The 26,793-nt window shown below is 43.0% G+C and overlaps 1 protein-coding gene across 3 annotated transcripts in view; it reads left to right on the top strand.

Moving 5' to 3' along the window:
- The window catches only part of KLHL29 (kelch like family member 29), a 748,452-nt gene extending 723,636 nt beyond the window's left edge, over nt 1-24,816 (top strand). For 2 of the 3 annotated variants that reach the window (XM_075269192.1, XM_075269191.1), the window contains exons 14-15: nt 17,912-18,056; nt 21,204-24,816. In XM_075269192.1, the coding sequence (XP_075125293.1) occupies nt 17,912-18,056; nt 21,204-21,387 (329 nt within the window). In that variant the 3' untranslated portion in view covers nt 21,388-24,816. The remainder of the gene's footprint in view (nt 1-17,911; nt 18,057-21,203) is intronic. The other variant, XR_012715345.1, reaches the window with a different exon arrangement.
- Nucleotides 24,817-26,793: the final 1,977 nt, after the last annotated feature.

Raw genomic sequence — 26,793 nt, 5'->3', positions numbered from 1 at the left:
ACATTCAAGAACATGCCAAACTCTCTGCCCTTCGGGGAACATTAGGGTATGTTCACCTGGCACGGATATGCCTAAAGCAGTGGATTATTCCAGAAAAATCTGCAGCGGAGATCTGCACATTGCAATTCGATTGTGTGGAATATTCAGTAGAAATTTTTCATGGAACATGTAACGGGAGTGTAGAATACATTAATGAGGGAATGTCAGAACATGTACTTAGATCCTGAAGAATTGGAGGCCATGAAAGGGTCAGAGATGGGGGGACATGATTCTGAGGGCAGAGATGGGAGGACATGACTCTGGGGGCAGAGATGGGGGGAAATTATTCCGGGGCAGAGATGGGGGGACATGACTCTGGGGGCAGAGATGGGAGGACATGATTCTGGGGCAGAGATGGGGGGAAATGATTCCGGGGGCAAAGATGGGGGGACATGAATCTGGGGGAAGAGATGGGGGGAAATGATTCCGGGGGCAGAGATAGGGGGACATGACTCTGGGGGCAGAGATGGGAGGACATGATTCTGGGGCAGAGATGGGGGGAAATTATTCCGGGGGCAAAGATGGGGGGACATGAATCTGGGGGCAGAGATGGGGGAAATGATTCCGGGGGCAAAGATGGGGGGACATGAATCTGGGGGCAGAGATGGAGGGATATGAATCTGGGGCAGAGATGAGGGGAAATGATTCCGGGGGCAGAGATGGGGGGACATGACTCTGGGGGCAAAGATGGGGGAACATGAATCTGGGGGCAGAGATGGAGGGACATGAATCTGGGGGCAGAGATGGGGGACATGATTCTGGGGGTAGAGATGGGGGGACATGACTCTGGGGAAGAGATGGGAGGACATGATTCTGGGGCAGAGATGGGGGGGGAAATGATTCCAGGGGCAAAGATGGGGGGACATGAATCTGGGGGCAGAGATGGAGGGACATGAATCTGGGGGCAGAGATGGAGGGACATGATTCTGAGGGCAGAGATGGAGGGACATGAATCTGGGGGAAGAGATGAGGGGACATGAATCTGGGGGCAGAGATGGGGGGACATGAATCTGTGGGCAGAGATTGGGGGACATGAAACTGGGGGCAGAGATAGAGAGGGGACATGAAATTGGGGACAGAGATGGGGCACATGAAACTGGGGGAGAGATGGAGGGGGGACATATAATTTACGGGTGACTGTAGGAGGATTATTCTGTGTGGGGGCACATGGAAAATTAATGAGAATGGGCGGAGTCAACATAAAGGTGTGTGACGCTAAATTTGCCGCGGCGTGCTACGCACACTTTGTCCCTCTTTCAGTTCTTCAAAAGTTGGGAGGTATGCTGTCATACTACTTGCTAAACCACAGAATGTACATCAACATAAAATCAGGATCAGACTACAGAGGGTTTGTTTGTTGTCTGTTACCTGGGAATTATTTGTTTTAAGGAAATATCAGGTTTTAGATTAAAAACTATTAAAGTGCCCATACAACGGAAATACATGTCAAAAGACTATCTTAGGCCCAATTCACATCTTGCATTCGTCAAATCTGTTCAAAATTAGTATTTGAAATCTTCAAAAACTGTTTTTGAACAGTCCGGACTGATCTGCGTTCAGGCCATTCCTTTCCCCTGTCCTACAAGCAGCACTTTTCTCTCCGCATTTTTCGTGCAGAAACCACAAGGACCCCATTATAGTCTATGAGGTCCACGGGTTTCGTTAGCTAACCCCTTTTTTTGTGCAGATAGGTTCCATTTGGGGGGTCCCGAATGCAGGTGTGAACTGGGCCTTATGTGTTTGGTGCTGTCGTGACTCCCTAGTAGACACTTCTCTCCGCCATCTTCATACATGTGTGATCGCCTCCATCCATCTTGTTGCTGGCCATCCTCATCGTCATTTTCCTTCCATCTTTTTCAGTCGTCTCCATCCTTTCCTACATCCTTATCCGTAATGTCTTCTTCTATGGTCCCGTACCCACAACGATTTATGTCTTACTCCACATTACACATGAAAATCAAGTATAAGAGGAATAAAGCAGATAATGGAAGCAAAAGCAAGACAGATGTTTCCCTCTCAGCGGATGGCACCCATAGGCAGTTCGCTTTGCTCGCATCCATGTACCACCAGCTCCAAAGCTTCTGTCTCCTGCTATGTGGGAACCTAGATCAGCTATTACAGGGAATTACAGTCCTTGGTTTTTCAGCTGCAGGGGCTGAGGTGACTATTTAGGCCAGTTCGGTGATCTGCATATGGAGGAGAAACCTATTTATTTGTTAGATAAGCGCATACGTAATCCTGTTTAATTACATGGGACTGCTGCCTGCGACTCATCTGCGTCCTGTGCTGGGACTGCCACATTAACTCCACGCCCCAGGCAGCTCAGGGAGGCTGTAATGTAATGTATAGCCCTGACTGATAGATACAGAACGGTGGGAAACGGAAAATACTACATTTGTACAAAAACACAGACATCTCTTGTCCCTCGCTGTGGGGGGAACCTGTTACTGGCTGATGTCTATAGGCGGTGCTGGAAATCACATTTCCAGATGATGTTCAGTAACTTTTCAGACGCTTTTGCTGTACTTGGTGTATCATTTACTTACATCATGTCTCATACATATTGTCTATGAGCGAAACTACCAGGGTAGCAAACAAAGCAACTGCTATGGGGACCAACAAGTAAGATCTGATCTAAGTGTATTTTCATACAGATGTAAAGTTACAGTTACATTACCATGACATCACTGTGTGTATTATCCCTGTACTGTGACATCACTCTGTGTATTATCCCTGTACTGTGACATCACTGTGTGTATTATGTCTGTACTGTGACATCACTGTGTGTATTATCTCTGTACTGTGACATCACTGTGTGTATTCTCCCTGTACTGTGACATCACTCTGTGTATTATCTCTGTACTGTGACATCACTGTGTATATTATGTCTGTACTGTGACATCACTGTGTATATTATCCCTGTACTGTGACATCACTCTGTGTATTATCCCTGTACTGTGACATCACTGTGTATATTATCCCTGTACTGTGACATCACTGTGTGTATTATCTCTGTACTGTGACATCACTGTGTGTATTATCTCTGTACTGTGACATCACTGTGTATATTATCCCTGTACTGTGACATCACTGTGTGTATTATCCCTGTACTGTGACATCACTGTGTGTATTATCTCTGTACTGTGACATCACTGTGTGTATTATCTCTGTACTGTGACATCACTGTGTATATTATGTCTGTACTGTGACATCACTGTGTGTATTATCCCTGTACTGTGACATCACTGTGTGTATTATCTCTGTACTGTGACATCACTGTGTGTATTATCCTGTACTGTGACATCACTGTGTGTATTATCCTGTACTGTGACATCACTGTGTGTATTATCTCTGTACTGTGACATCACTGTGTATATTATCCCGTACTGTGACATCACTGTGTGTATTATCCTGTACTGTGACATCACTGTGTGTATTATCCTGTACTGTGACATCACTGTGTGTATTATCTCTGTACTGTGACATCACTGTGTGTATTATCCCTGTACTGTGACATCACTGTGTGTATTATCCCTGTACTGTGACATCACTATGTGTATTATTCTGTGACTCTGTACTGTGACATCACTGTGTGTATTATCCCTGTACTGTGACATCACTGTGTGTATTATCTCTGTACTGTGACATCACTGTGTGTATTATCCCTGTACTGTGACATCACTGTGTGTATTATCCTGTACTGTGACATCACTGTGTGTATTATCCCTGTACTGTGACATCACTGTGTGTATTATCTCTGTACTGTGACATCACTGTGTGTATTATCCCTGTACTGTGACATCACTGTGTGTATTATCCCTGTACTGTGACATCACTGTGTATTATCCCTGTACTGTGACATCACTGTGTATATTATGTCTGTACTGTGACATCACTGTGTGTATTATCCCTGTACTGTGACATCACTGTGTATTATCTCTGTACTGTGACATCACTGTGTGTATTATCCCTGTACTGTGACATCACTGTGTATTATCCCTGTACTGTGACATCACTGTGTGTATTATCTCTGTACTGTGACATCACTGTGTGTATTATCCTGTACTGTGACATCACTGTGTGTATTATCCTGTACTGTGACATCACTGTGTGTATTATCTCTATACTGTGACATCACTGTGTGTATTATCCCTGTACTGTGACATCACTGTGTGTATTATCCTGTACTGTGACATCACTGTGTGTATTATCCCTGTACTGTGACATCACTGTGTGTATTATCCCTGTACTGTGACATCACTGTGTATTATCCCTGTACTGTGACATCACTGTGTATATTATGTCTGTACTGTGACATCACTGTGTGTATTATCCCTGTACTGTGACATCACTGTGTGTATTATCCCTGTACTGTGACATCACTGTGTGTATTATCTCTGTACTGTGACATCACTGTGTGTATTATCCCTGTACTGTGACATCACTGTGTGTATTATCCCTGTACTGTGACATCACTGTGTATTATCCCTGTACTGTGACATCACTGTGTATATTATGTCTGTACTGTGACATCACTGTGTGTATTATCCCTGTACTGTGACATCACTGTGTATTATCTCTGTACTGTGACATCACTGTGTGTATTATCCCTGTACTGTGACATCACTGTGTATTATCCCTGTACTGTGACATCACTGTGTGTATTATCTCTGTACTGTGACATCACTGTGTGTATTATCCTGTACTGTGACATCACTGTGTGTATTATCCTGTACTGTGACATCACTGTGTGTATTATCTCTATACTGTGACATCACTGTGTGTATTATCCCTGTACTGTGACATCACTGTGTGTATTATCTCTGTACTGTGACATCACTGTGTGTATTATCTCTGTACTGTGACATCACTGTGTGTATTATCCCTGTACTGTGACATCACTGTGTGTATTATCTCTGTACTGTGACATCACTGTGTATATTATCCCTGTACTGTGACATCACTGTGTGTATTATCCTGTACTGTGACATCACTGTGTGTATTATCCCTGTACTGTGACATCACTGTGTGTATTATCTCTGTACTGTGACATCACTGTGTGTATTATCCTGTACTGTGACATCACTGTGTGTATTACCCCTGTACTGTGACATCACCGTGTGTATTATCCCTGTACTGTGACATCACCGTGTGTATTATCCCTGTACTGTGACATCACTGTGTATTATATCTGGACGTAGAATTATCTATTGGGGATACAGAGGTAACATTTGGATAGTGCTGCAGCCTCTTCGCTGCTTACCAAGCACAGCGCCGTACTTTGTATACTGGCCATACTTGGTATTGCAGCTCCGCCTCATTTATTTTAATGGGACTAAACTGCATCCTGACCGGGTGACTAATGACCACGATTTCATTGACCCCCAAGTGATGCTGATCAGCAGGGGTTCCGATTGTCAGACTTTACCAATGTAACCAAAGCTTCTTTAAGGTTCAGGCTCTCCTATTTAGGAATCTTCATCTTTGTGAGATTTTAGGCCATCTTGATGTAAATAGCTGCTGGAATTATCAGGCGTTCTGGACTAGCAAATGGCGAATTAAAGGGATATGTGTCTGCTGTAGATATCATATATAATCTCATATTGTGGTGTGAGGCGCTCATACAGACCTGCGGCGGCCTCTCAGGCCTTTCTCCTCCATCTATCCTCTAATGTTCTCTCTGGTTGTGTGAGGAGAACAAGGGACTGAATTAGTTTTTATCAGATCCCATTGTACCTAAGGAATCTGTGAATCAGAGTGCGGCTGTCTCCAGGCCTGTGATTAATGAAGTGGCGGACTTGTCTCGTGACCTTGGATAGAGGGGAGAAAGGAGATAGTGAGCGCTGTGCACACTACCCAGGTGCTGACAACAAATACACATAAGAGCCACCTGATATACTCCATAACAATACATGTGATATCCTCACTGTACCCAGATAAATCAAGATGTCTCGCGACAAAAGCATCCCCAGAAACCTGCTTAGGAAGGAACTGCAGAGGTAGTCATCCTAATTTGTCTGGTGCGAAGAGAATGCTTAACCCGCAGTAAAGACTGACACAGTGCAGTAACATAAAGCAGGTGTAGTGTATAAAATATATACAGCAGGTGTGGGAAAAATGCTGCAAAGTATTAATAAAAAATCTAAATAGAATCAATATGTGGTGTCACCTTTGCTCTTTGAAGGAGGAGTCCTGGAAGTGATGAGACGGCCCCCGCAGAGCCCTGATCTCATCATCCAGTCTATCTGGGGTGACCTGAAGAGATAGAAGGACTGGAGCAAGCCTACACCCACAGAAGATCTGCGCTTAGTTCTCCAAGATGGCGGGAACAACCTCCCTGCCGAGTTCTGTCAATAACTGTCTGCAAGTACCGAGAAGAAGTGATGGAAGCAGAGGTGTAGCTATACGAGGTGCAGCGATAGCAGTCACTACCGGGCCCTGCCCCTGGACCCTTCGTTTTTTCATGCCTAAAACTTTTGAACATATATATATATATATATATATATATATATATATATATATATATGTGTGTGTGTGTGTGTGTGTGTGTAAGAGGTGTATATTTACAGTGTTGTATATTAGGTATGTGTGTGTCTGTACCAGGCCTCCCCATAGTGCCATGTCTCATTATATTAAGCGGGAAGAGCGCCGTGTATTATTTATCAATACATTGCGCTGACATAGCGTTACACAATCCATCAATGTGCCGGTCCCGGGGTGGGATCATCAGTAAGTCTGTGATGTCAGCATTGCAGGATATAGATATCTTACACTATACTGGCTTATAGTCCGGCATTCATGTATATAAAGTAGAACTCCAACTACACTGCAAGCATGAATAATACCACACCACTAAATGGAGTTTAAAGCGGAACTGGCACCAAACATAGAGGAAAGAGCAAGTCTAATGGTTCATTTTATAAGATAAGTGATAGGTGTCGAATTGGCGGCTCCCTTATTGCAGGGAAGGCACAGATGTAGCAGAGCTGAAAGTGTTACTTGCTTCATGAACTGAGATGAAATAATAAAGCAGTCCTATAGAAACCAGAGACCACATCTGGAGGATATCAGGCTCTGTACAGTGACAGGAACACGTACAGAAGCAGCCGCTGTACCAAGTACAAGCTACTGGATATAGTATATACTGCAGCCAGCTGTTCTGTACAAACCATTCTGACTGCTCGCCTTATCTGAAGCTGTTAGCTGAAATGATCTCTGCAGCATGGAGCGGGCACGGAGAGAAAGACAATAGCTGCCAGGATGGAAACGCTGCGAGAGAAAATGGTATATTATCTCTACACGTGCACATGCATATATACAGGCTATCTATCTAGGAATAGAAATACATATAGATAGATACTGTAGATAGACAAATAGATAGATAGATAGATAGATAGATAGATAGATAGATAGATAGATAGATAATGTATGTATGTTATTGTTCCAGACACCGTCAATTAATTGAAGTCAGGAATCCAATTATCTGCGCTCCGACTTCTCCACCCGGCAGTCATTATTCTCTTCTGTGCGGCATCCATATTTGCCATGTGTCTGATGTCTATCCTTACCAGCCATACTGTGGTTGGGTCTGTTCTGCCAGTCAGAGCTTTGAGATGTAGCGCCATTCATTGCTGTAGTTCAGCACCAGTCATGGCTGAGGCAGGGTATTTTAACCTGACACTTTCCTTACTGAGGTGTCTGTGATTATTACTCTAGGCTCTGTGTTCATAGAATTGTTTCATGCCGGTTCCCTGGTTCACTGATTTGGGCTTGGCTTACTGATTTGGGTTTGCTTTCCTGTCTATTCCTTCGCTTGCTGATTTGTCTTTATTTAGACCTCTTGGATTATACCATGGCCTTCTAATATGTTTGGCTATTCTTGTACTCGGGAATTGACCCTTTGCTCGAGTATTACTCTCTTTGCCAACCTTAGGGTTTTTAGTTTGGTCCTTAGCCTACAGGTACAACAATTTTCTGGCACCTTGTTCTGGGGTTGCAACCTGGGGTCCATTCTGCTTGGGGTGACCTTAGATTCTGCGAACTGGAGGATTATAGATAGTTTATTTACTGGCTAAATTGCAGTTCCTTTACCTTTTGGGAATGCCTTAAAGGGAATCAGCCACCAATACTCAGAATATTATCCCCCTTCCTATTCTGATAGGGTTACCTGAATCAAACAGTGCTTTCCCCTTGTCAATCTGTCTCTCTATTGCTGAGATAGCACCATTTTTGCACCAATATGCAAATGAGCTCTTTGGAGCAACAAGTACATTGCTGTTTACCTGTTCATCGTCCGAAACATATGTATCACCGAGCCAAGCTTGTCTTCCTCTGTCTTATCCTCGCTCACATAGGATGGCAGAAATCATCTGACGGGTTCCCTTTAAGGGATTTGATACCTAGAATCCTATTGTCAGCTCCATGTATCCAATCTGTACCCACGGCCGATACAAATCAGATACATCCATGATTATTCCTTGGTGTCCAGTGATTTCCTTATTTAGCTAATGAATTTCTTTGATTCTCGTGACCTGGAGATCGGGTTTTGTGTAATTCCCTTAAAGGGATTATAGAGCCGTGAATCCTAGCAAAGGTCCCTTTAATAAGGAGAGATCGGTGTGAAATCTGGCTGTATAGCGGGCACACGTCACCACTGCCCTGCCACTCGTATCCCTATGTCTGACTCGCAGTGACATCTACTGTCAAGACGGAAAAATGGATATTAAATCTGGGCAATTTTCTGCTCAATGGTTTTCTAAAAGCGTGAAATGGGATAACTGTTCCACCCAAACTGTCCTCTTAAAATGAAGATTTTCTGCCTTATTTTAAAGAGAAAATACATTTATGGAGTATGGAAATGGCAGGAGATTGCGTATAGATAAAAGGGTAGGGATATAAAGGGGACTACTACACCCCAATACGGCAGGATTCTGATAGGTTGGAAATGCCAAGGTCAGACCAGAGATGGATTAGACGTTGGTACGCAGATATTTCATTTTCCAGATTACCGGGCTGAAAAACTGGGAAATCTGACAGTCCGCCATGACAGTGGTGATGTGGACGTCATTGGACAAGGAACTCCGGCAATGTCTAACCATCTGCTGACTTTATCTCTGAACGTAACATTTCTACACTATCAGATGTATCAAATTTTGACAGGGCATCTGACAGGGTGTACTGGGCAATCCCCAGTACATGAATATTTCATTATTAGGGCTGGACAATGTAGATGACGGTATAGTACAATAGACTAGGAAATCTGACATCACATAGGAAACCAGAATTTTGTCTAACCCATCTGATGCTTTTATCTTGAAATTTAAAGAGCTCCTTTCACCATTTCCACCAATTTAAGTACTTAGCCTCTGCTAATAGGTGCCGTTCCACTGATTCCAGCATGGTTGGATTTTTTTCTCTAGCCCCTATCATTCCGGAGTAATAAGCTCAGGTAGTTATGATGTCTGATGTGTTATTTAAGCTCTGTAATGTCAGTGGGCGGTGTCAGGCAGGGGGGCGTGACTAAGAGCTCCAATCAGAGGCAGCCGTTGTCAGAGCTCAGAGTCACACCCCTTGTCTGCTCCTGCCTGACACCGCCCTCCTGACAGTACAGAGCGTAAATAGTATATCAGGCTCCAAAACTAACAGCATTGATTGCTCAGGAATGGTGGGGGCTAGAGAGAAAATTCTAACTACGCCAGAATCAGCAGTGTGGCACCTATTAAATGACTCTTTCATAAGCCACATTCTGAATTTGCCAGGACCGTGTCTATAAATTATTGACTGTCCCGGTAAATTTGGGACAATTGGAGAACATGTGAGAGTCCAGGACATCGTTGTACAGTCGGGATTTTTGTCATGTTGAAGGACCAGAGTCCTCATTGACTAAATCTGTCTAGCCGGACTTGTTTCCCATAGCAACCAATCACAGAACAGCTTCTACTTCTCAAGAGCAGAGTATGAAATAAAAGCTGAGCTCCCATTGGTTTCTATGGGCAACACTTTTGACAAATGGGGCCTAGTGTTTTGTTTCTGGGACAGCTCCCATATAGCTTGTTACCCAAGTTTTTTAGGATCCTGAATGGCCAATTTGCTCATTGGTTACTGTAACCCCTGTAATTATAATAATAAATTGTATTTATATAGCGCCAACATATTCCGCAGCGCTGTACAATTTGTAGGGTTCAAATACAGACAGAAAGATACATAACAAAGAACGTCATTTCACACAATGGGACTGAGGGACCTGCTCGCAAGAGCTTACAATCTATGAGGTAGAGGGGGTGACACAAGAGGTAGCAGGGGCGGCATTGCTTATACAGAGGTCAGACACTTTTGTAATAGAGGTGACTGTCATTACACAAACATAAGACTGTATGAGCCGTCACTAGTGGTGTCCTGTAACATGTGGATGGAGCTTGGACCTATAAAGTTAGCCTGAAAAGACATCATATCATGTGGGGTAATGTGGGAGCGGGGACAGAGGAGAGTTACATTTTGGGGATTCTAATTATAGTACGAAAGGGTTTACATTAGGAATTGTGATAGACCTGTCTGATAAGATGTGTCTTTAGTTTGCGTTTGAAGCTGTAGAAATTGGGAAATAATCTGATTGTCCGGGGTAGAGCATTCCAGAGAAGTGGTGCAGCTCGGGAGAAGTCTTGTATATGACCGTGGGAGTTTCTGATAATAGAGGATGTAAGTGTTAGGTCATTGAGTGAGCGGAGAGCACGGGTTGGGCGATAGACAGAGATGAGGGAGGAAATGTGTGGAGGTGCGGCATTATGGAGAGCCTTGTGGATGAGGGGGATAACTTTATATTTTGTTCTATAATGAATAGGCAGCCAATGTAACGACTGGCACAGACCAGAGGCATCGCTGTAGCGTCTAGCCTGATAGATGAGCCTGGCCGCTGCATTCAGAATAGATTGTAGAGGGGAGAGTTTAGTGAGGGGAAGACCGATTAGTAAGGAGTTACAGTAGTCAAGGCGAGAATGAATCAGAGAGACAATAAGTGTCTTTAGTGTATCTCTGGTAAGGAAAGGGCGTTTTCTGGAGATGTTTTTGAGGTGGAGGTGACATGAACGTGCAAGTGATTCAATATGGGGGGTGAAGGAAAGGTCTGCGTCAAACATGACCCCGAGGCAGCGGGCCTGTTGCCTAGGAGTTATAGTAAGGCCTGAGACTGCAATGGATATATCAGGGACAGATCTATTAGATGGTGGAAACAGTAGTAGTTCAGTCTTAGAGAGATGACATCTCCACTGATACTAGAGGCCATGATCCATCATCTCTCGAGATCAGCGTTTGTGTCCACTGGACCCATCTAGTATGGAGAGTGTCTACAATTGGGCACGGCCATATAGAACATGGATGCCCATTCATTTGATACAACCGCGTAATACTACATCTCACATGTAGTAGCTGCAGATTATTACATTCATAGTCAGGGGTCTTTGGTGCCACCGCAGATGGTATTTCATGAATTTGTTTTAGTTCTTCTCCTAGTTCACTATGGCTAAAAAAAAACATGGTGGGCAAGCAAGAACTGGCCTAAGTTTCACTTTAGCTATCATAAGTATACTATCCATTCCATAGAGGTAGCCCACATAGTTACTATGGGGTCCTGAAGAGAGGGCCCACATGGTTACTATGGGGTCCTGAAGAGAGGGCCTAGGTTGAGGCATACTTGTCAACATTTGGAGACAAACCTTCACTATTTTTCTAATATTGCCTTATCCCCTTTCCCATTGACCACTTCCTCTATTGCGAGATGATACAATCTTTCTTCCATGCTACACCTCTCCCTCTATAAATTTTGCCACTGGGGTTGTGTTTAATGATGCAAAATCCTGACCCCATGCATATTACCTATATGTGGAGTGCAGGGGCTTCTCCAGCTCTCGCAAGATTTGCCAACTCTTCCATGTGTCCAGGTGTCTTCCATTTTTGCAGGAGCCTTTCCGATATTCCAGTAGGGTTGGCTATTATGGGTTAATACCCTTCACTATTGAACGTTGGAGCTGACTCAATGGTCCATGACCTTCACTCCTGGTTGGCATTATCTGACACTGTCCAGAGGCAATTCTGATCTCTACTCTGGGCACCCTTTGCTGTATGTCCAACCTTGATAGATATTTTAGCTAATACACCCAAGAACACTCTTCGCATGGCCGCCCTTTATAGCGTTCTGACCTCGCTCACAATCTGTTCCTTAGTATGTCCTATATTCCATCAACGAGCCCCAACAGGTAGACACAGGCTGCGGATAGAAGAGTTTCTGTGTCAGCTGAGGTCTTCACCATAGAGTGAATCCTCCATGGATGGACTCTCGGTGCGTCCTTACTTCTAATTGAAAAGCAATAAAGCGCTGCCCTCTAAATGTGCTCCTTACAGTGAATACTTTACTTAAAAGCATTAATTAGACAGGAGTTACAGCGCCGAGCAGCCGGCAAAGTGTTTGTTAAGCAGCATTCTCCGTATCAGGGTCAGTAAATATAGACCCGGTGGGAATATAGTGAAATTACTATGCAGTCATACACTGTGTTTGATCAGCTCCCGGTAACCTTAATAATGGAAGCAAAATGTAAGTAAAAGTCTCCTCCCGGTGACATTCAGCGCACGCATGTGGTCAGCAAAAGCCACTTCAAGAAAATATGACTTAGCCCAGAGGGCCGAAGGGCTGACGCAGAGTAACATAGACCGTAATTAAAACTAAAATGCAACGCCACCCAAACCCGAAAAAGAAGAAAGCAATATTCACTTCCTCCGCAACCGCATGTGTCCAGTGTGATGGATCCCCTGACAAGGGCTGAAGCAAGATGGAGATTAAAGGAAAAATAACCAAATTTACATTTGTAGACAATTAAAAGTTAAATATTTTTGATCTTATAATTTCACAGAGTTTTCAAGATTTCCTCTAACCAACTTAGTGGTGACAGTCCTTTGTCTTGATCGGTTACCAATGGATACAGCCATGAATGCGGGAACTTTCTATGGTCTGGGACTTGATACATCACAGCCATGAGATCCTTATTGTGGACAAGTTATCAGGAGGACACTACATGTATGAGACCTGACCACAATAAGGACATCATGGCTGGTTATCAGGAGGTCACTACATGTATGAGAAGATAACCTGACCACAATAAGGACATCATGGCTGGTTATCAGGAGGACGCTACATGTATGAGAAGATAACCCAGCCACAATAAGGACATCATGGCTGGTTATCATGTGGACACTACATGTATGAGAAGATAACCTGGCCCCAATAAGAACATCATGGCTGGTTATCAGGAGGACACTACATGTATGAGAAGATAACCAAACCACAATAAGGACATCATGGCTGGTTATCAGGAGGACACTACATGTATGAGAAGAAAACCTGACCACAATAAGGACATCATGGCTGGTTATCAGGAGAACACTACATGTATGAGAAGATAACCCGACCAAAATAGGGACATCATGGCTGGTTATCAGGAGGACACTACATGTATGAGAAGATAACCTGACCAAAATAGGGACATCATGGCTGGTTATCAGGAGGACACTACATGTATGAGAAGATAACCCGGCCACAATAAGGACATCATGGCTGGTTATCATGTGGACACTACATGTATGAGAAGATAACCTGGCCCCAATAAGAACATCATGGCTGGTTATCAGGAGGACACTACATGTATGAGAAGATAACCAAACCACAATAAGGACATCATGGCTGGTTATCAGGAGGACACTACATGTATGAGAAGATAACCCGGCCACAATAAGGACATCATGGCTGGTTATCATGTGGACACTACATGTATGAGAAGATAACCTGGCCCCAATAAGAACATCATGGCTGGTTATCAGGTGGACACTACATGTATGAGAAGATAACCTGACCACAATAAGGACATCATGGCTGGTTATCAGGAGGACACTACATGTATGAGAAGATAACTGACCACAATAAGGACATCATGGCTGGTTATCAGGAGGACACTACATGTATGAGAAGATAACCAAACCACAATAAGGACATCATGGCTGGTTATCAGGAGGACACTACATGTATGAGAAGATAACCTGACCACAATAAGGACATCATGGCTGTGATTCAGAGTATAGAAAGTCCCTGCATTCATAGTCGTATCCATTGACATCTGATAAAGACAACAGACTAAGGCTAGGTTCACCCCTGCGTTCGAGTTTCCGTTTGAGGGGTACGCTTGGGGATCCTCAGAATGGAAATCTAAACCACATAAAAAAGCGGTTACCTTAGGAAATCTGCGGACCCCATGGACTATAATGGGGTCCTTGTGGTTTCGGTTTCAGCACTTTTCTCTCTGCATTTTTCATGCATAGAGGGGAACGGAATCCCCGTAAGGAGTAAAAGCACTGGTGTGAACTGAGCCTAAGAGAGTTAAAGAAAATCTTTAAAATGCTGCAAAATATTGCAGTTATTTATATTTGCGAAAATGTTTACGGTAATTTTTAGTTGTCTACAAATTTAAATATGGCTATGTTCATGGGAAATCTCTTTAAGGTGTCTTTAGAACAAAGTTGGCCAATTTTCACAGATATTCCAGAAGTTGAGTTTTTCTACAGGCAAAAAATTTAGCCAATAGCCTCATAGCTGGCTTAAAAAAATCAAAGAATAAATGGCCACGTCATCCCCGCATCTACTACTCCCGATTCAGCACTGCACATCTGGTCTCTACTTCCTGTTCCTCTTTTAAGACACAGGAAATGCTGCTCGGCCAATGAGCTACAGTTAGTGGTTGGCTGAGCACTTGCAGGACCTGAACTGGTGCATCTTCTCCACATATGGTCTAAGGCATGGGTAGGGAACGTACGGCTCTCCAGCTGTTGCAAAACTACAACTCCCAGCATGCATACTTGCTCTGCTGTTCTTGGAACTCCCATGGAAGTGAATGGAGCATGCTGGGAGTTGTAGTTTCACAGCAGCTGGAGAGCCGAAGGTTCCCTACCCCTGGTCTAAGGTCTAGTGGCAGGATATTGCAGTCTTGTCCTATTCACTAAATAGATAAAATTTGGGTAAACATTAATGAAGACTTAGCACTTGCATGAGTGCTGGTCAACGAGGGTGCCAATGGTTGGATCCCCATTAATTTGATATCAATAGGGTAGCAAAATCCTATTCCTGGAAAATCCAATTAATACATATTCCCCATTTCACTCCACCCGTTGGGAACTGTACCCTATATCTTTAACAGGGTCTGACAGCTCCACACTTGTCATATACATAATACACCCCATGCTTGTTTACCTCACTCTCTGCCCTAGGCAACTGCCCACTTTGCCTTGCCCTCATCCCTGCACTATTACATAACAACTTTGCATATACAGGCTATTACATGCCGCCATTATGGGGTTCCTAATGATGGCTTAGAGAGATTTTGGTTCTTCTATAAGAGTACAAATTGGGTGAGAATTGGACATTTGAGGGTGTACATCGTCAAGCTGGGTGGAGTTTTTCTCTATATTAGATAAAAGCACCTGTATGAGCCATGGGTAAGTTCAAATTGTTATGGGAATTATCACAGAAGGTAAAAATTGATGAAATCCCATTATGCAAACATGGCGGGCGAGGAGGGAAATGAAATAAAGAGGCTTAATGAGTCATTAGCATGGAATAATCAGTCCCGGGTTTATCACAGATCGTGTGTGGGCCGGTAATGCCGCCACCGCTATAATGAGATCTTGATAACTTCGACCCAAACTCCACTTAGTCACATATAACAGGACTCAGCCTGTAATTCTAAAGCCGGAGACTGTAGAGAAGAGACGTTCGGTGCACTATTATCCAAGCAGACAGGAACGTGTCAGAGATCAGAGCAAGTTTGTACCGTGGAATTGAGGACAGATGAAATTTAAATGTGTGGAAAAGGAGCGGCGCTGGAAGCGTGGGGGAGAATTACAAATCCTCATTTCCGTCCTTCCATGTGTAACACTGTACATCAGAAATCCGCAGCGTGGATGGAATAGAAAGCTGCTGGGAGCTCGGCTCTGTGTGACCCCGGCAAAATACTCGACAATGAAAAGTAGATTCTCCCAAGACTTGAGCGGCCTTTCTTCTTCAAAGAGAAGTTGCGCTCTGCATGATATCAGGGCTCGCTTGCTTTACTACGGGGTGATTGCCTCTTCATGTCTCTCCGACTATAGTGTATGTGTAACTAACATTCATAACCGAAGTCTATGGCGAGCCCGTACACTCCGGCTAGGGGCGAGGACTGTATCCGAGACAATGAGGCACATAGTACATAGCACAGGTCAAGTGGTGTTACGTTTTCAGGCTTGCTTCACACACATGGGTTTTGGGGGGTTATTTTTGCATTGTTTAACCCCTTCCCACTGATTTTCGTGTTTGACTCCCCACTTTATTGCTTGATGTTTGCAAATCATTCTTTATAATGCTACCGTTTATTATTCTGTACAATGTACGGGGAAGCTGGAATAAAAATTCATTCTTAAAGGTGCCATAGTCTGACACCCGTAACTTTTGTGTATTTCCATGTACGGGAGAGATGCATAGGGAGACTTTTTATGCGGGACCGGGTGTACTTGTTAGTTGTACCATTTTGGGGAATGTTTATTACTTTGATCACTTTTTATTCAAATTTCTTATATATAGATCTATACTAGTAATACCCGCGACTTTGTCCGCGGAACGCTGACCCACCTGGAGCGCCGCACAGGCTCCTCCCTTTGTCTTGTGTCCGCAGTGGGCCATTCTTCCACCTGTGGGCCCATGGACCCCCGGGCTCCCACCCTTTGGCCGCTGGCTCCCTTTACCTCCTTCCCCCCTCCCCCATGTCCTTGCTCCTTCTGCCTACCCCGTTCCCCCCCCCAGCCCCGTGGCCCCCTTCCCCCCCCTACCCTGTGCCCCCGTCTGACCTACCCCGTGCCCCCTTTCCTCCCTCCACCAGACCCTCCCGGCACAAGCGGGAGTCCGGCACAGTGCCCTCTACCTCCTCCCACCCCCAGGGGCCCCAACGGACTCACCACTCCACGCCGCGTACTGGGCTCCAGTGATGGCGGCTTGTGCGGCTCTTGGCTTGCACAATGTCATTTTTTTGCTGTGGCTGTGCGGCCGGCTTGTGGCTGCATAGCTCCGCCACCGCTGTTGCCTGGTCCAATGAGAGAGCTGCGCCTGACATTGTGATGTCATCACAGGTCCTTGAGCCTTCGCAGGTCCTTGAGCCTACACCGACTATGAATTCGGTGCTCGCGGTCGGCCAACAGGACAATAAACGTGGATGGTGAGGCGCCTATATACTATTCCTGGTGCCATTCTAGGTATCTGCAAAATTTGAGTGAAATCTGTTCGCCCGTTATGGCGTGATTGCGGAACAAACATCCAAACTCACAAACATTCAAACACTCAAACTTTCACATTTATAATATAAGGGGGTCTCATCACTATTGCAATGCTTTGCAAAATACTGGCATATGTATGCAGCTCTCCCCCGTTCACTTCAATGGGGGTGAACCGCAATACCAGATACCATTGTGACACCTTAGGCTAAAGCCTCACGTTGCAGAAACGCAGGTTTTTTGTTGCAGCTTTTTGAGCCAAAGTCAGGAGAGGATTGAGCAGAAGGGAGAAGTAGAAGAACTTTTTATATATTTCCCATTCCTTTTGTAGCAATTCTTGGCTTTGGCTCAAAAAAACGCAACAAAATCTGCAACAAACAAATCTACATTTCCACAACGTGGGGCCTCAGCCTTAATGCATTTGTGCAGTCGGAGCAGAATTTGTTGTCCACTCCATGGGTCAGGCTGGACAATCCATATTTTGTCTTCATAGACCTTGCGATATTTCACAGTTATAGTAAGGTATTTCTTTCTCTCGCAGATAACAAGTACGCCCCGGCGGTCACTCTGAACGGCTTCATCTTCATCTTGGGAGGAGCTTACGCCAGAGCAACCACGATCTACGACCCCGAGAAAGGAAATATAAAGGCCGGACCCAACATGAATCACTCAAGGCAATTCTGCAGGTGACTAATGTAGACATGTACAGTGTATGGTTGTATAATACATTGATTTCAGTAGTCGCTGTGTGACACTTCTTCTACCATGAGGCCTTAAAGGGGAATGCCAGATTATTTTGGCAGATTTATTAAGGCTGGCATTTGTTACCCTAGTCTTAATAAGGGCCCTGACAGGTACAAAGCAAGGCTGATTTATTGAGGCCGGGTCATAAGTTAGACGCATGCGCCAGAATGGAGATCTACGATAGTACTGGCAGAGATTTCTGGGAAAGCTCATGTCAGAAAATTGGCGTAAAGCTGAGCTGTGATTGGTTATAGAATATTAAAGCTGTGCTGTGATTGGTTGTAGAATATGAAAACTGTGACTGGCTGCAGAATGTAAAAGCTGTGCTGTGATTGGTTGTAGAATATTAAAGCTGTGCTGTGATTGGTTGTAGAATATGAAAGCTGTGCTGTGATTGGCTGCAGTATATGAAACCTGTGCTGTGATTGGCTGCAGTATATGAAACCTGTGCTGTGATTGGCTGCAGTATATGAAACCTGTGCTGTGATTGGCTGCAGTATATGAAAGCTGTGCTGTGATTGGCTGCAGTATATGAAACCTGTGCTGTGATTGGCTGCAGTATATGAAACCTGTGCTGTGATTGGCTGCAGTATATGAAAGCTGTGCTGTGATTGGCTGCAGAATATGAAAGCGGTGCTGTGATTGGTTGCTATGGGCAACAAAGAGTCTATCTTTTTGACGGTTTTATAAAACTGCCCCCCACAGGGTATGTTATAAACTGGTAAACCTTCTGCTTTGTTAGCGCTATGGCTCACCAGTTGTTGTGTAACTACAACTCCCAGAATGCTGAGACCTGGAGAGCTGGAGGTTGTAGACCGCTGTGGGGTCCATAGCGTGTCGCTGAGAGTTTTCTCCAGTCCTCCTCCCTGATTGGTGGATCTCGGCCTGTTGCATACTCTCTCGGTAAACTTTGAGCGAGCCATCAATCGGTGTGAGTGACAGGCTCCATCTGCTGTTATTGTGCGCTGCCAGCTGCATGTGAATACGCAGCTGTTCTCCTGATAATTTACAAGACAGTGTTTTCTCTAAATATTTATCATATCATTCTCCTCGCCTAAATGTAATATCGCCGAGATAAATGGAGAGCACCGCGCTTACTGATGGCGCCGTCACTGGTAGCAGGCATGCTGGGGAGTCGGATGTGTTTACATGTCATGGGCGCTTGTCTGACATGTGCAGAGTGTTGTCAGTGCGGCCCCCTGCGGTTTCCCCAAATGAAGCTACACCTCATTTTATGTGATAATGTATACGCTGCTCCACGGCCGCAGCTACCACTTCCCAGCATGCTCTGCTCCAGCGCCAGATTGACAGCCAAATTTATCTTGTACATGATGAATTAGAAACACTTGTTAGCAGCTATTGGTGTCCCCAAAGCCCAGAACTGCCGAGAAATCTCCATCATCTGCAAAAACAACAGCGAAACTTCAGGACATAAAGGCCTAGAATATCATCCAGTGTACTTGTCTAACTTACTAGAACTTTATATGTCTCGTCTGTATCTAATACCAATCCATCTCATATCTATTAGAGATGAGCGAACAGTGAAATGTTCGAGGTTCGATATTCGTTTCGAGTAGCCGCTCAATATTCGACTACTCAAATCGAATATCGAACCCTATTATAGTCTATGGGGGGAAAATGCTTGTTTCAGGGGTAGGCAACATTCAATCAAATTACACTTACCAAGTCCACGAGTGAGGGTTGGGCTGGATCCTCCGAGAAGTCTTCTCCGTGCAGCGTCCCCACGGCGTTTTCCAGCTCTGAATTCACTCTGCCAGGCATCGGGCCTGGGCAGAGCCGACTGGGCATGTCTGCACTACAAGCCGATGCCTGGCAGAGTGAATGAAGAGCCGGAAGACACCGTGGGCAAGCTGCACGGAGAAGACTTCTAAAGGTAGGAGAAGAACCAGTGTTGATTGGCCGACTGTATATCATTTGGCCAATCAATGCTGGTTCTGCATTGAACTTTTACATTCGAACAGCGAGTGGTACTCGATCGAGTACGAGTATTTAGAATACCGTAGTATTCGATCGATTACCTACTCAATCGAGTACTACTCGCTCATCTCTAATATCTATCTATCTGTCTGTCTGTCTGTCTGTCTGTCTGTCTATCTATCTATCTGTCTGTCTGTCTGTCTGTCTATCTATCTATCTATCTGTCTGTCTGTCTGTCTGTCTGTCTGTCTACCAATCCATCCATCCGCAGAGTGTTTATCTCCGGTCTGTCGGTCTATCTATCTATCTATCTATCCCATATCTATCTATCCATCTATCTCTATTTTCACACCTGCACTTGCATTTCCGTTCTTCGGGTCTTCTTGGACTTTACTCTCTGTATTTTTCATGCAGATTCAGGGACAGAATCCCCAAATGGAATCCAAGCACTAGTGACCCCAGCCTTATATCTAATGCACAAACAGTATAAGCAACTTTGCCACATCCAACATGTGCACTTGTACCCTAAGGATAGGTCAGCAGGGTCTGACACCCCGAACCCCACTGTTCTGTTGTTTAAAGAGCCCTAAGGTGTTTAGGAAAGCACTGCGAACTCTTCACTACTCAGTGCATCCAATTCCCTTCAATGAGACTGAGTTGCAATCAGGCCATACACTGAATGTGATATCACATGGCCTGTGAAGCTGAAGCAACGCTCAGATGATCGTATTATTGACAAGCTGATCTGTGGGGTCCTGGTTGTCAGACCTCTCTGAGCTTCAGTTGATGACCTATCCTGTAATAGCATAAAATGGTAAGAAATAGACCAATCTTAGGCCATTTTCACACAGCCAAGTTGGGCCCACAAACCACAGTCCATGTACCGGCCACCCAAGTTCTATTCAACCAGTAATTCTGAATCCTACATAGACCAAATTTCCTGGATCACAATTGTCTTTGTGTAACTGGCCTTATAGTCCACTCACACCTAGAGCTGAATCCTCCCATCTGCTCCTGGGAAGTCATTGGGACTTGGAGACGAGTTGATCTTCTACAATATACTGCTTATCTGCACTGCAATACAATGTAGCGAAGGGAACCTTACTTGGATATCTTTGGATGACCGCTGTCCCCTCTTCTATTTGTTGCAGTGCCGTGGTCCTGGACGGAAAGATATATGCGACAGGCGGCATCGTCAGCAGTGAAGGCCCCGCTCTTGGAAACATGGAATATTACGACCCCAAATCGAACACATGGACATTATTACCCAACATGCCTTGCCCACTCTTCCGCCATGGATGTGTAGTGATAAAGAAATACATTCAGAGTGGTTGACACACAATGGCCGGCGATGAACTGAGATGACAGAGACGTCTGAACGCTCTTTATTTTTTTTAATTTTTTTTTGTTTTTTCTCATTGGTTTGGTTTTAACCCTTCCCATGCCAGACATGAAGCGGGGTGATCCTTGTATGCTTCAGCGGCTTTATACCTTTTAGGAGAATGGGGGGGGATGGAGAAAAAGAAGAATTTGGGGTTGTTTTTTTTTTGTTTCATTTTTGTCTACAGATTTTCAATAATGTCTACATTGAATGTAGAAGATCATCCTCACCCTTGGGTGATGCCGGAGCAATTGGGCTCCAAACTATGTATAATATGTATGTTAACTCGGCAAATGTGTCACTAGGTGGCGTAGTGACACTTGTTGTCACCCTAGGTGCAATAGATTCCCATATTTTTACATGGGTTCAGTTGAGATAGGGTTCGGGGGAGGGGGGGAAGCAGATGAGGATCTGTATTTTACTTCTAGATGTAAGGCTGGGATTTTTTTTTTAGATGACTGTTCGGTACAGCTAAGCATCTTGTCATAGAAAATTACAAAAGAAGACGTTTTTAATTTTTAGGTTGGCCTCCGCTTCTTCTTTCATGGCAGAGAATGTAACGGTAGCCATATTGGAAAGAAAAAAAACAGTTTGTCAAAATCATGAAATTATTAGAAATTTTCTATATTTGGTCCATTTCAGCTATGACCAAGCCAAGAATGTAATATCTATGGAGACTTCCAAAGAGTCGGCCATGTGTGGACAGTAGGATCCGGCAGATTTCACCTGTCCATTGTTACTAGTCCTACACGAGGTAAGGGGCATCCAATATAGGGTCGCCACTTAGTGTGTCCCTCTATTAGAGTAGTGCAAAGCCCTTCAATAATGGAGGGGAATCCATGCATGGAGCTGCCATGGCACAGAATCCTGGACCAACAGGCACGTGTGGCATTGTCATCCAAGGACTTGATCTAGCCCCATGTTGTCCTATATTATATCCTAATGGTCAACATAAAAAAGTTTAACATGGTCGACAACACATATATATATATCAGCACCTCCACAAGGAAGAAAACTAATATCTAACATCAAGCCAAACCAGCGGCAAGAAACCCCCATCCAATGTCGGAGTGAGGTTCCTTAGGCCCACCAGATAAAAATACTTCTGGGGCCCACCTTCCAACAATCCCTAGGAAAAGACCATATCCTTCTTTCAGTTTGGGTGTGTTTTGCCGGCCCATTATTGTTATAGAGCCTGGGCCCACTGGAAGATCCCCCCGTTCTCTGGTGGGTCAGTCCAACATTGCCGCCATCTGTAGACAGCAGTTTTGGGGGTTCTTACTCTCATGAGTATGAAGAAGGGAACTGAATGGATGAAATACAGTTCTGGTTCTTACTGAAGAGATGGTGTTGTGTAGACTTACCCGATATCAGATTTCTTCCTTCTGGAGAACGGCTAATTTACATATTTTTTACCCATGGTGTATTGCATGTAAGCGAGTCTCCCTAATGAGAACCAGTACTTTCGTTTCTATACAACATGTAGGTCCTCACTGGAGCTAGGAGTAAGTATCTGTCTCTCTGATCTTCGGCAAGAGGGACTAAAGTCCTAGACTCTCTTAGGACCAATTGTCATTAAAGGTTGGGGTGGCTTACTGGGGTTTCTCTCTCTTTTTAGAAAGGGCTTGCGATGGACTGTATCCTTCTACACTTTTTGGTTGTGGCGCTCCCTCACATTTTTTGCACATGGGCGATAGAAAGCACAATATCAGACTTTCAACTACAAGAACATGGGTGCTAGTATTTAAAGGAATTGTCCATGATTTGGGGCAAACTCAGGGGCCACCAAGGTGGGTGTAAAACTCACCTATTTCTGGTGCTCTGTCCTATCTCATTCCCCTTAATCTCCTATGACAGAACCCGCCACATTGAAAGTTGGGGGGGCTCACATGACCACTGGGACCAATCAATGTCCTCAGTGGTCTATGGTCAGGAAGTGGTGATGTATGTAAATGGTCTCAGTGGTTATAGGAGACTCCTTGGCTCCAGTGTGAAAAGTTCAAGTACAGAAGAGAAAGAGGACAAGACAGGTATTCTTTGGGGGTTTGTTTTTTTGTTTTGTTTTTTGTTGAGCCATAAATTATGGACAGCCCCTTTAAGCAAAACAGTTCTATCCACTATGTTTCACTGAGGTTCTTTATCACCAACTTACGGGGAAAAATAAACTAAAAAATACTAAAAATCCAACAACCTTCAGACATCAACCCCCTTGTTTCTGCCAAATTCATAGATTACACAAATTGCCTCCTCCCCTCTATCGTGTAGGCAAAAACATCCACGCAGGCCCATCAAAATATAATAACTAGTAGAGATGAGCGAGTAGTATTCGATCGAACACCTCGCCGCCATAGGAATGCGTGTAAGTGGCCAAACACCAAGGGGTTAAGCGCATCAAATATTACACCCCATTCAGCCGCTTACACGCATTCCTATGGCGGCGAGGTGTTCGATCGAATACTACTTACTCATCTCTAATAACTAGTAGTTCCAGGAAAAGAATTACAAGCCACAGGCATGGCATCAACAAACAACAAGAATTATTATTTTCAAAAAGTCTACATTTTTTGACAAACTGTTTTTTTTTTCTTTTTGTTTTTTCTTTTCTTTTTTATATTAGAAAGAAATACAGTAAATAACTGGTTAGACCACAGATTTACAGTAAAATATTAGTCTTCCTGCAGGTCTTCATGAAAATGATTTTTTTCTGCTACTGTGCTAGTAAATATATATAAAGACTGCATATATATTATATTTATAATTAAAATGTTTCGTATCAAAGTGAGTTTTTGGAGGATTTAACAAGACTAGCTAAATGTTTTCAACGACTAGAAAATAATCGCCAACCGCTCATGAAAAATCATATTTAAACCTGTAGAATTTCAGTACAATCAGACTATAATCGATGTCATTTTTACGATACATTGGTTTTGAGAATTAATTTTTTTAAATTTTTTCATGTATTTTCTTCCCTCTTTTTGCCATTTGTAGACATAGTTAAATTCCACCGTAGAGGCAAAATTTAAAAAAAATAAAAAATAAAAAAATTTCACCTCTTACAACAAAATCAACAATATTTCTGCGAGATCTTACCGTATCATCTAGAGTCTAGAACTATGGAGGATCCTAAAAAAATTTGGGTTGTTCCAGAGGTATATAAAAAAAAATTATAATTCTGTGCATGTATATTTGGTCTACATATTTTCAAAATTAAATTCATTTTTTTTATTTTTAAATTGTTATAAACTGAAATATTAAAAAAGTTGAACTTGATTGAAATTAATATAAGTGATACAAAATCATTATTACATACTATATTAATATATTCCGAGATGGAGATTTTTTTTTATATTTGCATCGCTGTATTTAGTCATTTAAAATAATGTTTTATTATCATTATTATAATTTTGGGAGAGAATTATTTTTTCGTTTTATGTAATTATCGTTTTCTTTATTTTTTTTGGTTTTAATATTGCAAATTTTTGTTTCACCATATGTAAAGAAAAATTAACAAAAGGTTTCAAATTTCTGACTTGCCCAAATGTATAATCAGTACATAAATTCACACTAACTATTCTTTTTTTTTATTATTATTATTATCCGATTACGGTAATATTTACGGCATCGGGTTGCAATTTTTTGCAAAAATTAAAAAAAAAAAAAAAAAAGACATGAGAATTTTTTTTTTTTAAGGGACAAAAATAATTTCAAGCAGCAAAATTATTGATTATATGCAAGAAATAATCATTTTTTTTATTACTAATCTATAAAAAGAACCACCACATAGCACGTGCAAAAAAAAAAACTGGTCAGTGTATACGGCGTGCTAGTTCACCAGGAATAAATAATGTCATAATAACATGAAAAAGCGGAGTGGGCTACTCAGAACTGGTGCCAGAAATTTGGTTGACCAGGACTAATGTTTGTAAGAATTGAGCCTCCTGGTTATGTAACACATTTCAGGACCGATTTTCCTTCCAGAATTTTTTAGAATTTTTTTTTTTAACCAAAAAAAAAAATCAGAACAAAAATTTCCATTCTAGACTATTTTCACAATTTAGGCAAAGAAAAACTGGCAGGAAATTTGGATCAGAAATGTGTTAGGTAAATCAGTGTCGGGTCAATGTTAGCAAAGACAACATGAATTTTTGGGGCTAAATTCTCACGGATATTGGATCGGGAAAAAAAAAAAAATTGCCTCTTCTGCTTTGCGTCTCTGGAAACCTTGATGTAAAACGCATTTTCAGGATGACAGAATTTAAGTTTTATGCATCTCCGTTCTATCCATGGAAGGAAAAAAAAAGCACAATATTACTACGTACCTTCTGCGTCCTTCTTTACAACCAGGAGAACGAGCTTCAATCTGCCTGGTGCAGGATGTTTGATTTCTCAAAGTTGGTGTGTCTTACCTCCAAAGGAGGTGCTAGCATACGAGAATGGACTCACACACAATACCAGTCGGCATCACACACACACACATTGAAGCAAATCTTTTTCTGTGAATAATAGACAAACAGGGTTATCTGTAATGGTACTGTACATAGTTTATGTTACTGGTTAAGATCTTGTTATATTATAATAAATATATTTATAGATCTAGACTGATGTCCCATCGCTTCCTTTATTCCCAGACTGAGTGTGTTCCTTGTTTGAGTGGTCACTTTATTGTTTTTATTTAAAAACAAAAAACAGCGCCACCCTTATACAGAGGCCTTGTGTGGTATTGCAGCTCAGCCTTTGTAATCCAGATGGTCCGTCAGATAGGACGTGAAGCTGCAGAATTTTTATACATTTGATATTCCATACAGTTTGATAACCTAATGCTTGTTTGTGGTTAATAACTAGAATATAATATGGATTTGTACAGGACCCGAAGCTGAATGCGGAGACTTTTGACTATACAAAATAAACTTGTCATTGCATATTTTGTGTTATGTTAAATTAGGATTTTTTAGCATTAAAGTGTACCTCCAGTTATAAACCACTATTCATAAATATAGTAAATAGTAACTTTGTAATCTATCTTATCAAAGAAATCTGGGGGGGGGGGTTCCTAATTTTTAGGCAGTTACTTCCTTCATATTAGTCTATAAAGAGGGGAGGGAGGATTGCATAGACACTCAGCTGATTGTTGCTCCTATGCTACTATTCTGCTAGGTTGCAGATAAGAGGCTAACAATGCACAGAATGAGGCAATAAAGCTACTACTACTCCACCTCTCCCATCTTCATAGCGTTCTGTATATGAGTCTGAATACAGAGACAAATCTCATGTAAACAAGTGTGAAGGGTTAAATGAAATGTGCTGTCGAAACTATGAAGGTCATCAGGCTTTAAAGAGGTACACAAATATTGGATTAAGCT

Source organism: Leptodactylus fuscus, chromosome 3, assembly GCF_031893055.1.
Source record: "Leptodactylus fuscus isolate aLepFus1 chromosome 3, aLepFus1.hap2, whole genome shotgun sequence".
Taxonomy (NCBI): domain Eukaryota; kingdom Metazoa; phylum Chordata; class Amphibia; order Anura; family Leptodactylidae; genus Leptodactylus; species Leptodactylus fuscus.
The sequence above is the reverse complement of the archived record's forward strand: the minus strand, read 5'-3'. Positions and strand labels throughout refer to the sequence as shown.